Raw genomic sequence first — 15377 nt, 5'->3', positions numbered from 1 at the left:
TTGAACTCAGGCCCTTATGCTTGCCAGGCAAGCACTTCTTCTACTGAGCTATCTCCCTGACCCCATGCTTCCCTTTCAATGTGGTTGCAGAACAAAGAATCAGAAATGTTGTGGGGTCCGTGGAACTCTAGGAGAAGCAGTGCTAAGTGACATAGGCAAAAAATGAGACGGGTGATTGCCTGTGGAAAGATAGGGGCAGAGATTGGTGGGGAGGGGGCCTAAGGAGTTCTCCCTGGAGAGGGTCGTGTCCTCTGTGTTGGTAAGGGTTTGGGGTATGCAGATGTCTGCAATGCTCAGTGTTCCTAAAATGGTACACTTAGATTTGCACAGCTCATTTTTTGGAAGGGTATATGTAAATTTCCCCTCAGATTAAAAAAAATAGCTTCCCATTCTCCAAATATTGTATAATCCAATTTTAATAATAATTAAATTTTCAACTCAGATTATAAAGAACCATATTTTCTCTTAATTTCAGACAATAACCTTATAATTTACTACTGTAACTATTATTTCAGGGCTGGCTGTGGTGGTGCTCACCTGCAACCCCAGCATTCGGGAGGCTGAGGGAGCCTCCTGAGGATTGCTGCAAATTCGAGGCCAGCCTAGATTGCACTGTGGCACCCTGTCTCAAAAAGATAAAAAAGAAAAAAGTCTTATGTCAGTAAGAAAAAGGGACTCTCTTCTATCCCCTGATTTAGCGATGAAAATAGCACGAATGTTCAGTTATTTTTAATGACTCCTGAAGAATTTTATAGTCAGCAAGGGCAGAGCTGTCTAATTACCTTGATAATTAATGAAAGAGCTGTAGCCCTTCTTGTTAGTCAGAACAGAGACGCCAACTTCGCCAGTGCAGAATGGCTAAGAATGAACCTCTGCCTGCCATTCATGGGCCTTATTTGCCTTGTTTGGGTGATAAGTATTTTCACAGTATGACTTAAGAAAAACTTGGAAAGTGACCAAAAATTTGCAAAACCTTTCAATGCAAATGCAGGCAGTTATCCATTAATTACCACTTCACACAGGTCGGCAAGCGTCTAGGACTCCTGTAAGCTCCACGGTCCAGGCAGGTGGTGGGTTTGACTTCTTCACCTTCTCAGAGTTCAGTGCAGCTGTGTGATTTGCTCTGATAATTATGAACTGAAGTGATGAATGTCATTCCCAGCAGGAAGCTCTAAGCTGAGGCTGCCAGATTTACCATGCAAAATTATAGCATCCTCAAATATTCAGATTTCAGATAAAATTGCTTTTTTTTTTCTAGTATAAATATATCTTATGCAACATTTGAGGACATTTATATGTTTTTTAAAAAAATTAAACGTCACTTACCTGAATCCAAATTGAATCGGACTTCCTGTATTTTACATGGTGGCCCTGGTGTAAGTGAGCTGTGCCTTTTATCTCATTCCTCATCTCCCAGTGCGGCACTGCAGTGACACTGCAATGGTGTCGCTGAGCCCCTCTGTCCCCAGCGAAACATTACAGTCAAGACCACTGCTGACCTACAGTCCCTGTAGCTTTTTCTTTTCTTTTTTTTTTTTCCCCCGGTGCCTGGGATTGAACTCAGGACCTCAGGACCTTGCACTTGCCAGGCAAGCGCTTATTCTCCTGAGCTATCTCCCCGGCCCCCTGTAGCATTTTTAATAAATGACTGAAAGTTGGTTTTGTGTCTCGCCTAGCACACCCAAGCCGACCTGCAACCCTGAGGCCTCAATGGCTCCTATAAGTCTGCTGCTCTCCTCCACAGCAGGGATTTTTTTTTTTTTTTTTTTTTTTTTTTTTTTTTTTTTGGCGGAACCAGGGATTGAACTCAGGTCCTTGCACTTGCCAGGGAAGCATTTATTCCACTGAGCCATCTCCCTAGCCCCCCCCCTTTTTTGGTCTTAATAATTAAATCACTGTTCTTCCTCTTTCTCCTTAAGGTGGACTTAGGCGAAGGCAAGATTTGCTTCTGCTGTGAAGAGCTGCAACCTTCCAAATGCACAGACAAAGAAAATGCCTTGAAACTCTTTCCAGTTCAGCCTTGTAGTGCTGTTCACCTTCTCCTTAAGGTATGCGGAGCCCCCCCAAATACACCATGACGCTCCCAGAGAAGGCAGAGCACCTTGAAGTAGCTCTGCCATCACAGCCATCGAATTAAGCTGCTGAAAGCAGGCTCTTTCACTAGGGACCCTGAGGCAGAATTGAGTGTAGGACCCCAACCGCAGATTACTGTGCATGCATGCGTGTGCATATGTGTGTTAAATTATGTATGGGCTGCTTTTGTGTTCAAGGACTCTTAAACTCACAAAAATTGAAAGGCGCCTCACAACTATAGGCATATAAGTGCACCCACTACAGGTGTATAAGTGCACCCAGGTACCCACAGGTGACACGTGCAGGTCTGTGTGCCCACACATACCCCACATAGCTTTCTGCAAAGCCTCCGAGTCCCCTGCCCACTTGCCATGTGCTGATGCTCAATCGTGAGTGTGAGCGAGTGGTCTGGACCTCCTGGATGCTGCCCTTTGGTGGCACATAGACTAAGAAGAGCTTGGCCAGGAAATAGCACAGAAATTCAAGAACTTTCATCTCTTGTTTAATTGGTGATAACTACAATAAGCAAAAGAAATTTTAAAAACAAGTTATTCTAGTTGGAAAGAAAGACAAAGCTGGCCTTTATTAGGGAATTGAGTAAAAATGGTGTCCTAACTCCAGGGCCATTCGCGGAGGGAGTGAACCCTGATGTATGAGCTCTTGGACTGTCTCTAATGGCTTTCTTGGCTTTGGGTTTATTTTCTGGGGGAAAGAAGGATCTCTGAGCAGAGAGAGACATATTCTTAGCTGCCAGCCCAGGGTTACATGGATATAAAAATGCCCTGCTTTCCTTGGCTTCTGCATATTTGCTGCCTGAGTCACCCGACTTTCTGAGCCAGGCTTCAGGTTGGGGAAAGCCCCACGCAGGAGCCAGGGCTGCAGCCTTGGCTGCTTTTGGCATCGCATTGCTGCTGTTCTGAGGCAAGTGTTTAGAGGAGAGAGGACCTGTTTACGCTCCGGCTGGCCTGGCCTCCGACGTGCCCCCTCAGTGGGCACTTGGGCGGCACTCCCAGATGCTCCTGAAATAGAAGTCAAGAAACTGGCCACGAATTACACACTGTGCTGTGCTCAGGGAGGCTGGAAATCGCTGTCTCTGGAGACAGGCAGTTTGGGGAGAAAGCCTCACTGCTCTGCTGGAAGGAGGTTTCTAGGAGGCATCCATAGGATTGCAAAGGGAAATACAGTGACCCCTGGGTTTCCATGGGGACTGGGCCCAGGACCCCATGGTGGCCTGAAATCTGTGAGGCCCAGGTCCTTTATATAAAATGATGTGTATTTGTGTATAACCTGGGTACTTTAAACCACCTCAGGATTAGTTACAATGCCTCATATAAATATTTACATCCTTGCTTGATTGAATCTGCAGAAGTATGACTCAAGGATACAGAGGGCAGACTTTATTGTAATTCAGGTCTTTCTAGGACAGAGATCTTCTAAGATAAGCTTTTAAAATTAAGAAGTTCACGTTCTTGTATGAAGGTGATAATAACAGCCAGCACTTATCCTGATCCTACATCGAAATCCTTTGCACGTATTTTCTTGGGAAACATGTCTCACTGGGACAGTGTGGCTCTTTAAGCACATTTTATGTTTCACTCTGGTCACCTGCCCTGACGTACCTGTGGCATCATTGCTTCTGTGTTCCAGAAAGTCCTCTTCGCCCTCTGTGCCTTGAACGCCCTGACCACCACTGTCTGCCTGGTGGCTGCCGCCCTTCGCTACCTCCAGATATTTGCCACCCGAAGGTCTTGCATCGTAAGTCTAGGCAAGGAAGTACAGTGACATGTGTCCTGCTGCGTGGAGGCCGAGCCGGCTGCGGCCCCCCGTGTGGGATGCCGTGAAGGCTGCTGGCTAACCCAAGTGCTGTTTCCTCAGGATGACTCCCAGATCTCTGTGGAAGAAGCGGAGGACCATGGACGCATCCCAGACCCCGATGACTTTGTGGCGCCGGTGCCGCCCCCATCTTACTTCGCCACGTTTTACTCGTGCACGCCCCGGATGAACCGCAGGTATCGGTCCTCAGGCCCCTCCAGCTCTCTGGGGTGCTCTGAGGTTTGAAGACTGAGCCCTGATGTTGCCCCCAAAGCTGAAGAAATTGTTGTCTTTCTCAAGGGTTTCAGTCCTCTCTGTGCCTTTCTGTGGCTCTGGATCTGTCTTTCTTTTGTCTGATAAACCAGATGAGTCCAAGGAATAGTCAAACCTTGACCTAAAGATATACTTTTTCAAGTTCAATTAGCTTCCTAGGGAAAACCAACACCCAGGGAGATAACGGCTGTAATTTGACATGACAGAGAGTCGCGGTTGCCCTGGCAACGCTCCCGGTTAGGCCAAATCGATGTTTTATTATAACACCATCAGCAAGTGCCAATGATCTTGAAATTCTTCCCAGCTGTGAAGAAAAGATTAAAAATTAATTGCAGTTTCCCAGATTTAGAAGGAAGACATCATACTTATGTTCCCTTTCCGATTCCAGTTCAAAATTTGGCTCTTTGTCAAATGTCAGGAATTATTTGTACAATGAAATGCCACGTGCATTTTCTGGTGGTTAGTGACTTATTTTATTTTATTTATTTTTTGTGGTGCTGGATTTGGAACTGGGGACCGTGCACTTGCCAGGCAGGTGCTTGTGCTGCTGAACTATCTCCCTGGCCTGGTTAGTGACTTTTAGAATTTAACTTCTCTGAAGAATGACTTCACTTATTCATTCAACAAATATACACTCAATCCTTGGCTGTTTACTCATTGCTAAGATGTAAAATGTATTAGAGCTGCTCCCTGTTGCCCGGTCGAGGAGCTCACAGTCTGCTTCATTTAAATGAATGTTGGAAGGATTGCAGTGCTACTCAAAAGAGTGATTTGGGGTATCCAGGTTGTGCTCAAACTTGTGACTTTAAAGCCACAGCCTTCAAGGATGCTGTGGTCACTTATGGTTTTGAATTTCTGTAGTATGTGTGGCGTTTTCAAGTAAATTTGTTGCCAGTCTCGGGCTTGGTGGAAAAACATTTTCAAATGCTCAGGGCAGCTCTGAGTGCCATTGAAACAGGTCTCACCCAGGCACTGTAATGATCCTTGTGTCTGAACCTCTTTCCTGCCCTTCCCTGCCCTGCCCATCTGACCAGGCACAAGCCGAGATGACCAGGAAGCCAGAAGAGTGTCAGCTGGGTAGAAAGTGTCCTGGTGAGGACTAAGGTTCAGCTCCCTCTGCCTCTGGAGGGGTGGATTGCTGGCTTTCTGAAGAAGTCATGGACAGGGTGACTTCCTCATCTCTTAGGAGAGAGTTTGTCTGTCTTCTCCCAACCTGCGTGCACCACAGGACGCCTTGCTAAACTGCGGCCAGGCCTCAGGCTGTTTGTGGAAGGCAGTGAAAATGCCTGCTGTTTTGTGGTTGGGACGCAGCTGTCTTCTCAGTAAGAATCCTGGCTCCCAGAGGTTGCTGGCAAGCACCCCGCTGACCTCTGAGGGCAATGGACAGATTCAGTTTCCCGCGGTGACAGAACGGGAAAGTGACTCATGTGGCTCAGGAGTAGCCCACATGTCCTGTCATCTTCCCCCCTTGCATTCTCCTCACTTTGCTTTCTCTTCTCTGTTCCTCTGTAGCAGTGCTTGTCAGTGGGGGTATCTCCACCCATTGTGGACCTCCAGACAGCTTTAGATTTGTTTCTCTGAGCCCCTGGTCAAATCTAGGTTGGGAGAAAACAGACAAACCCTTCTCAGGGACTTTGCCATTCAGAACGTTCCAGAAGAAGGGGGAGGTTTCTAGCAAAATTCCCTGTGAGAAAGAAAATATTGCCCAGTCTAAACTGTATGCCCATAATCTTAGATTCTGTCTCCAATGGCTCATTTTAAGAAATTCTACCAATATCAAAGGGCAGTCCACTTTGCTTTTTAAAATGACCAAATTAATATTCAGAAATATGTTCCATCACAGGTATTTTTAAATTTGACTGACTTTGCTATTTGCCTATATAAATCAACTCTATAGACACATACTCTTTTACTCTGGGTGGTGATTCTTTTGTACACAGGCCAGCAAATGTAGGCACAGATGTTTTTGTGCATTTCTTTAGCCAGGTATGTCAAGAGTTTGCACCACGAAAGCTGCCCATTTCTTGTAAGGTATTGCACCCTCTCAGAAGAGGTCTGTTTGTTACCCTCTATAAATAACAGCCACTTTACGCTTTCTTACCCCTTCATAAAGGGTTTCTTAAGTTACTGTCACAATCAGATTTCTGATGACAGCCAAGGCTTCTGTCCAAAGGCGAGTTACTTATTTTGTGAATTGAATTGTAAGCACAGGAGAGGACCAAGTGTCGCAACTTCACTACGTCAGGCTACTTCTCTCCCCGTTTTCGAAAACTTGAGTTAGGAATCAAAAAAGTAGCAGCTGTGCCAGCCTATGCGCAGGGACAGGGAGAGAGGAATGCAGTTTTCTGGTCAAAGACAGTTCCATTGCACCATTATCCTGCGTCATTCAAGGCCTGTGTGGCGAGGAATCAGAGCAGATTCTCCGCTTAAGTGTCCTGTGCTGAGTGTGACCCAGGGGAGGTTTCCTGGAGACTGTGATGGACCTGAGCCCAGGCTGTGGAGTCCCTTCTAGTGTGACCCTGGGCTGGTTTCTTAGGCATTTCCAGGCTTCCACTTCTTCATTTATCTATACCATCACTTGGCTGTAGGGAGGATTTGTATGAGATAGTGGACATTAAAACTTTTTCCTTAGAAGTAAAAGCTTAGGCCATTACTATATCAGAATAACACACAGAGTGAGTAGTTTATAAAAGGACACCCTTCTCTCCCCATTCTGGAAACTGGGAATTCCAGGATCTAGGGACTAAGTAGGCCTGGTCTCCAGTTCCAAGATGACACCCTGTTGCTGTGTTCTTCACGGAGAAGAAAGGTTATGTCCTTACGTAACAAAGAACAAAGTAGGGAGAACCCGTCCACACCAGCTCTGTCTACAGTGGCGTTCATTCAGTCACTGAAGGTTCTGCCACAGGATCGAAACAATTCTGCAGAGTCTTCACCTCAGGAAGATTGGGGCTTTTATGAATAGCTAGCAATTTTTCCCCTATTCTGTAGGTCGTCCTTTCACTCTATTGGTCACTTCCTTTGCCGTGCTGGTCTCTGCTGGTTCCCAATGAATTTTCAGGTTGTTTTCCCTAGATCTGTGAGGAATGTTATTGATATTTTGATTCAGAGTTGCATTAAATTGATGTATCAGTTTATAAAGAATGGCCACGTGACAGTGACCATTCTACCTATCCAAGAACAGGGGCTATTTCTCCATTTTTTGGTGTCTCATTCTCCTTTCTCAAATTCTATGTTTTTTATTGTAGAGGTCTTTCACTTCCTTGATTAGGTTAATTTATAAGTATTTAACTTTTTTTGTTACTACTATGAATGGTATTTTTCTAAATTGCTTTCTCAGTAAGATTGTTATCGGTGTACAGAAATACTATTGATTTTGTCTATTTTTTTTTTAATCCTGCTACATTGCTGAATTTGGCTCTTAAGTCTAGGAGTCTTCTGGTGGAATTTTTGGTCTTCTATGTAGAAGACTATGCCATCTGTAAGTAATGATAATTTGATTTTTTTCCCCTACATGTATCCCTTTTATTTCTTTCTCTTGCCTGATTGCTCTCAGTAATGTTTTGAGCATTATGTTGAGCAGAAGTGGTCCTAGCAGCCATCCTGATTTTAGAGAGAAATCTTTCAGTTTTTCTTCATTGAATATGACTGTGGCATGTTTCCATAAACATTTTTAATCAGATTGCTATAAGGTCCTTCTATCTGTATTTTACTCAAGAGCTTTTTATCATGAGAGGATGTTGGGTTTTGTCAGATGTTTTGTCATCTATTGAGGTAATAATGTGATTTTTGTCCTCTTTAAGTGATAGATTATATGTATTGATTTGCACAACTTGCATTGAATGATCCTTACAGTTCGCTGGGAAGAGCCTACTTTGTCGTGTGTGGTCTTTTTGATGATTACTCTGCCAGTATCATGTTAAGGATTTTTGAATCTACATTCATTAAAGAGATCAGCCTGTAGTTGTCTTTTTTTGGTTGGATCCTGGTCTAACTTTGGGATCGAGGTAATGTTAGCTTCTAGAAATGACCTTCAGAGGATGGTACTTTTGTTTCAATTTCATTACAGAGCTTGAGGAGTAGTGTTGGTTACTTTTTTCTCACAGTTGTGCCACGGTGTGCTTACTGTACGGAGTGCAAGTGTACAGTGGTATAGTGCTCAGTCAGAGCCCAGGATGTCCGGAGGCAAGAGGAAGAGCAGTGGTGATGAGGAGGGGACTGCTGGGAAGCGCCGAGCAATGTACATTATGTGTCTGTGTCCAAGGTGTGTAAGACTCACTTCGTTGGACTCACACGTGAACTCATCTTAAATTGTTTCTCCAGAATGGAACACATTCACAAGTCAGGGACTTACTGTGTAGTGAGCCTCTCTGTCTTCTCTGAGTAGTTTTGGCTTAGTCCACTTTGTCTACAAATAGGATAGCTACTCTTGCTTGTTTTGGGTTTCCGTTGTATGGAATATTATTTTTCCATCCTCTGACTTTCAGCCTATGAATTTCTTTTTGGGTAAAATGAGTTTTTTTGTACATAGACTACCAGTGAGCCTGTTTTCTTGATCCATTTTTCCAGTCCGTGTCTTTTGGTTGGGAAATTGAGACATCTACTTTGAGAGTTATTTTTGAGAGGTACTGAGTAATCTCGTCACTGCGTTATTTTCCGGTGGCTGATTCCCTTTCTTTCCCTTCCACTGCTCCCTCTTCCTAATGTGTTCATTCTTTTGGACCTCTTGGCCTTGTTGTCTTCATGGTCTCTTTCTAGGATGTCCTTGGGAAGTATTAGGAGTGCTGGTTTTGTTGGTGATGGATTTCTTTAGGGGCTGTTTATCGTGAAAATGTCTTTTCTGTCAATTTTAAAAGATGGCTTTGCAGGATATATCAGTCTGGGTTGGACATTTCCTTCTTAGGGTCTGAAACACTTCAAGTTCTCCAGGCTTTATGGTTTGTTTTGGCAAGTCTGCTATAATTCTAATGGGATTTATTTTACGAGTAATTCATTACTTTTCTCCAGCACTGTTTAAAATTCTGTTTTTCTTTTGGACTTCTGGGATCTTGATTATGTGCTGGAGAGGTTCTTTTCTGATTGTGGCTATGTGGGGTTCTATATTTTCACTCATCTGTATGTTAAATTATTTTCCAATATATGGAGAGCTTTCTGCTATTATTTCTGTTAACAAATTTCTTAACGGACTTTGTGCTGTCTTCTGCTTAATTCCATTTCACTCTTAGATCAGCATTACTTGTGCTATCTAGGAGCCGTTGGATCCATTTTTCATGTTCTTTTGTTTTGAAGGCATCTCTCAACAGTTAATTGTTCCAGCAGCCTTCTCTGTGAGTTCTGACAGTCTGCCCTGACATCATTTGCTTCTGTGCCCATACTTTCAGTAGAACTTTTAGTCTCCTGAATTTCTGCTTGGCGCCTTTTCGTGGACTTTAATTCTTTTCCATTCTGGATAGTCTTATTTTGCTTTGCTTTATTTAGCTCAAGTAGTTTTTATTTGTGTCTTGTGGAGACCTACTGTTCTGTTTATTAGGAGCTTTACCTGTTTATATCTTCTTTGAACTCATCAAGCACCTTATTCTGCTGTATTTTTATAAATCTCCTTTGTTATCCTTTCAAATAGTTGGACCATGTGGCTTTTTCTTTCTTTCCCCTTAATGCCCCATGGGTTGGATTTGGGGAAATTGAGTTTTTAATGGTAGGTTTTTTGTTTTGGGGTTTTTTTTTTTGCATTGTCTTCTCATGTTTTTGTTGTTTGTTTGTTTGTTATGCTGAGACTTGTGGGTTGATTACACTGAAAGACTTTTGTAATATGGATATCTCTTTAGTGTCTGCTTTCCCATGATGCACTTTGGATATGGTTAATAAGCCGCTGCCTCTGTCCTAGAAACCCCCTCACTTTGTTTATTTGTGAGGGGAAGCTTCATTGTACTTGGTAAGGGCTGGAAAGAGGCCTTATGGTGTCATGTTCATTAACGATTAAAGACTTGCCCTCTGTGGAATCTGTAGGTCTCCTTGACTAGAGTACTTGCATTGTTCATTGATCAGGAAAGTCTCTGGGTCCTAGAAGGATGTGGTTTTTGAAAGTCGTTCAGCATGTATAGATCTTAAACAGCTTCAGGGACAGGAGAGTTGGCATGAAAGCCAATGCCTAGCCTGTTATAAGGAGCAGTATCTCTTTCAGCATAACTTCACCAGGAACCCCGCCCAGGAGGCCCTTCCTGATGGGCTTCTCTACAGACTGAATGCTTGGCAAGTTGTGTACCCTACCTGTGAGCATTCCCAGCTTAGGGGAAACACTTAATTTCTTTTCTGCCCTTTCAGGTCAGGCCAGAAATGAAAGTTGTCATGTTATTGTTGTTGTTATCATTATTATTTAATGTATTTGGTTGTTACAGGGTCTCACTATGCAGCTTGGACTCAGAGTGATCGTCCTGTTTTCAGCCTCCCCAGAGGTGGGATTACAGGCCTATGCCACTACACCCAGACTCTGTGGCCTGCTCAGCATCTCTGGGGGCGGGGCTGGTACAGCTTGTGGTGCCAGGGATTGAACTGCTGTCCTGTGCTTGCCTAAGCAGACACTTTAGTCTGCTGAGTTATCTCGCCAGCCCTGAGAGTCTTATTTATTAAGGAAAAAGGAGGAGCGTATTCTCATTTTTCACTACAAATATAGAATTCTTATTCTTCTAAATACCAAAATTCCAAAAGTTTCACTGTTAGGAAGAAGGAATATCACATCTTTTCACACTTTTTTCCCTCCACCAACCACACTTTGGAAATAGATACAAGAAATAAAAGAAATCTATCCCTGCCCAAAGTAGTCCCCTGCATGTAACTTTCCATCAATCTTTTAAAATTTTTTCCATTTTGTAGTAGAGCAACTGTCTCAGCTGCTGTTCTCGCATTGCTGGGACAAATACCTGGCACTCAAAATGAAGGAAGGAAAGGTTTATTTAGCTCACAGTTACTGGAGGTTTCAGCCCATACACAGCTGGCTCCAAGGCAGAGTGGCACATGGCAGAGAGTGACCTTTCATGGAGGCGGCAAAGAGCAGAGAGCAAAATGGAGGGATAGCAGCAACAATGGCAACAGAGAGTAAGCCTGTCTCCCTTAAATTGTATTTAAGCTATGCACCCCAGGCTGGGAGTAGTACTCATATTCATAATCCCAGCAGCCCTCACACCCATAATCCCAGCAGCACTCACACCCATAATCCCAGCAGCACTCACACCCATAATTCCAGCAGCCCTCATACCCATAATCCCACTGGATCATGAGTTATCACAAACTCTAGAAGCCTACCCCATGATTGCATGAGGCTTTGGGGTGATAATTAGACACAAGCCATAACAGCAACTGTTAATCTAATTTTATCATTCTCTAATATTCCATACCCTGAGTGTTTTTTGAGTATTTTATTTATTTTTTGGTACCAGAGATCAGACTCGGGACCTTGCTCTTGGAATATTTTAAAATAATATCCTAAAATTTAGAATTCAGCTCTCTCTTTCTCTCTGTTTTTCTTTCACACACGTGTGTGTGTGTGTGTGTGTGTGTGTGCGCGCGCGCACGTGATTTCTCATGAACATTGACAGGAAAACTTAAGGACTTATGTTTTTTATTTTGCACTTCAAGTCCCTCACCCACGAGGCAAAACAGAAAACAAACGAAACTCCCAGTATTCAAGCAGCACTTCCAGGGAAAAAGCACTTACCTTTATTTGGTGAGAAGGCAGTTGGGAAAAAAAAAATCCATAATTCTTAGGTCATAGTACTTTTATTGGTAAATTTTTAAAATGTAGCCGGGCACAGTGTCATATGCTGGTAATCCCAGCACTCAGGAGCGTGCGGCAGGATGATCACTGTGAGGTTGAGGCCAGCCAGGGCTACACAGCAAGACCCTGTCTTATGAAACCAGAGACAAGTAATATGTAATGACTAAAGAATCCTAACCTATCCCCACTTAAAGAACAGAGGTGAGGATGGAAGAGGAGAGGATAAAGAGGGAAAGGGGGAGTCAGCAGTCACCATCATCAGAACTGCGAAAGAGGTTCCGGGAGAGATGGCAGCCCTGTTCTAGTTCAGTTCCCTGGAGAGGGGTAAATGTGTCTCTGAAGCTGAACTTCTCTATGCCCGCACTGTGTGTGTGAAAGTGAGAACCTGTAAATATGTCTTTGCCGAAACCTTGAGATGGTTACAGCTTTGCTTTGGGTGTGTTGTGCGTACTGCAAATGGATAGAAATCCTTTTGCCTGCTTGGCTGGACTTACGATGTTACCTTCAGGAGGAAACAGAATGCCGGCCTTACTCCTTTTCCCCTGGAATTATCCTCCAGCCAGCTTTCAAGAAAAAAGTTAGGGCTGGTGAGGTTGCTCAGCAGACTCAGTGCCTGCTTAGGCAAGCACAGGGACCGGGGTTCCATACCAGGCACCGCATGCCTCGCTGGCCCTGTTCTTGAGGCACACTGAGCTACCAAGTCTGGGTGTGATGGCGCATGCCTGTAACTCCAGTTCTGGGGAGGCTGAAAACAGGAGGATCACTATGAGTCCAAGCTGCATAGCAAGACCCTGTACTAAAAAAATAAAAAGTTAGCAGGGTCCACATCCTGCACAGGAATGGAGAGGCGTCCCGTCTGTTTGTTGAGTGTCCTCCTTAAGACATTGCTGTCACTCCTTCAGTACCTGTTTGTCTCTGAGCTGAGACATTGTTCACCTTTTGTTTTAAATTAACTGATACTTTTACTTATTTTATTTAACAAATAATGAGTTTAAATAATGAATCAGATATTAGGGGAATCAAGTGCATCTCAACGTGAGAGGTGACTGGGTCTTTTTTATCTTTAGCTGTTGGTTTTAGATTGAGGCTAGCAGGTAGCAGCCCAGTGGCAGGGCACTTCGCTAGCACGCTCGAGGCCCTGGTAGGGTCTCAGCACTACCAAAGCAAACATTCTACTTTGAATTGAGGTGAAATTCACACACAATGAAATGAGCTCTTTCGAAATGTATGATTTAATGGCATTTAGTAGATTGAGTTTTGTATAGCCACCCCCTCTTTCTAGTTCCAAAGCACTTCTGCCATCTCTAAGAAGATGCTGTGCCCATTAGATAGTCCGGCCCTGTCCCCGTCCCTGAAGGCCTTGGTGACCACCGATGCATCTCGAGCATTGAGGATTCTGTGCACACTGACTGGTGGGCTTTTCCTTTCAGGTACCTCACCCAAGGCAAAACAGAAAGCAAAGAAAACCCCCAGTACTTAAGCGCTGAGGCGCTCCAGGCAGCCCATCGGGGAGCAGTGTAGGTTGTTGTCCCTTCTGCCTGGTGACTGTGGCATGGGCTGAGGGGTTTTCTCCACAGTCAGAGTGAAGGGTGCCCAGCTGCAGGCCAAGGACCGGTGTGTGCGATGTTTTTTCTGATGCTAAGATGCTCTTTCTAGGATGGTTGGTCCTGACGTCATTCCGCTGCCACACATCTATGGAGCCCGCATCAAAGGCGTGGAAGTGTTCTGTCCTCTGGACCCGCCGCCACCGTATGAGGCTGTGGTGAGCCAGGTGGATCAAGAGCAGGTACTGTCCAGAGCGCCTCTCTTCAGTACGTTGACTGCAGGCAGGAAGCGGGACACTTTGCAGAGAACGGCGGAGAGACTGTGTGCTGCACATCACTCTAAAGAGCTTGCTGGGAGCCTGGGAGCTGTGAGTTGAACAGGAACAAAACACACCCTTTCTTTCCTGTGATGCAGGGCTCTTCACGCCAAGCTCCAGAGGCGTCAGAAGCGGCCGCTAGCCCCTCGGAGCCAGTCTGTACACAGGTGACTCAAGGTAAGAGAGGTATTACTGCTGCTCAGAGTCAAGGTGCTGTAGGTTAAGATGTCGTAGACTACTCATCCGCCTGGCATCTTCCTGGAAGCCAGATGTTCATGGAGCAAATGGTTCTGCTTATTTCCTTTTTTCAGGTGCAAAAACTGCTTGCAAATGGGAGATAATATGTGAACAGGAAAGGTAGACCTAGATTCTTCTGTAAATAATCGGACTAGCCTCAGGGACCTGTGAACTAGATTAGAGTTCAACTTGGCCCTCCTGTGTTTCCCACTCTACAATTTTCTTTCTCCTGTAAAGGAAAGATGTTTCATTTATCGCAGAGTGGTTCGCTGTGGGGTGACACTGTATTATTTATAATCTAGGACCTGGGCTTTCCACTTTTAACATTGAGTGAATTTTGATGCTCGGTCCTGCAGTAAATCCGAGAGTCACTTTACGTCTGTCTCTGTGATTTAAGAACATCGTGGCTATCGCTCTCTCTTTGGGGAGGTTTTAAATGACCTAGAGAATCATCCACGAGGACAAAATTGCAAATGGTTAATGAATAATGGATCAACTTTTAGCTATTGGAGATGGATGTAATTTTTCATCAGTAGCATTTGGAGTAAGTTTCTGTTCTTCTGTTCTTCCTTTTTTGTTTCTTTTTAAAAAATTCTGATCCTGGGGATTTAAGCCAGGGTCTCATACATGCTCAATACACTGTACTGGTGTGCCCCTCCTTAGCCCCACCACAACCTATATTAAGGACAATTCTTAATTGTCCTTAATAAAATTTTTGAAAATATTTTATTTTTTATCACATATATTACATACTCAAATTTTTTATCTTTCACAGCACATTAACAAAATGAGGCAGACTACCACTACCAAAGATGTTACAGAGTGCACACGATGCTGACAGGACAACAATTAGGAAGTAGTTTTCTTTAGGAAACAAGTGTACTAAAAACATGGGAATAGAAGTTATTTAAAGTATCCAAGACATATTAAATGCATGACTGTAATTCCAAATTGCCATTTAATATGCTTTGTAAGGTATAAAACTAACCCCTACCTATGGAATGTTAAGCTGACACTCAAGACAGTCAAAGCCTGCTATAATTCAATATCCCACTCTTTCTGGTTGTACCAAAAAATAAACAACCAGAAAATGATTTTACCTCTAAAAAAAATCATTTACACTTAAAAAATGCAATGAGGCGAGATTCCCTCCTTTTTAAAAATGTTTCTAGAGCTACTAAAACCTTGCATTTACAAAATAGTTGATAAAAATATTCTTCTGGATTGTACCAGAAGGGCGACAGGGAACACTGATAAGACGTGATGTGTGATTGATCAGACTCGGCTTCTTTGTCTTCTGCTTCATCAGAAGCTGCACTCTCCTCATTTTTATTTATTTATTTATTTATT

At 43.8% G+C, this 15377-nt stretch overlaps 1 protein-coding gene across 1 annotated transcript in view; it reads left to right on the top strand.

Moving 5' to 3' along the window:
• Fam189a2 (family with sequence similarity 189 member A2) overlaps positions 1-15377 on the top strand; it is a gene marked incomplete at its 5' end in the record, with an annotated part of 104464 nt that overhangs the window by 69552 nt on the left and 19535 nt on the right. Inside the window, 5 exons of the mRNA XM_012516000.2 lie at positions 1920-2048; positions 3721-3828; positions 3949-4082; positions 13586-13715; positions 13889-13967. Coding sequence (XP_012371454.1) covers positions 1920-2048; positions 3721-3828; positions 3949-4082; positions 13586-13715; positions 13889-13967 — 580 coding nt within the window. The remainder of the gene's footprint in view (positions 1-1919; positions 2049-3720; positions 3829-3948; positions 4083-13585; positions 13716-13888; positions 13968-15377) is intronic.

The sequence above is a fragment of the Octodon degus genome, unplaced genomic scaffold (assembly GCF_000260255.1).
Source record: "Octodon degus isolate 3935 unplaced genomic scaffold, OctDeg1.0 scaffold00087, whole genome shotgun sequence".
In the NCBI taxonomy this organism is placed as follows: Eukaryota; Metazoa; Chordata; class Mammalia; order Rodentia; family Octodontidae; genus Octodon; species Octodon degus.
Note: the sequence above shows the minus strand (reverse complement) of the source record. Positions and strands in the feature narration are given on the sequence as shown.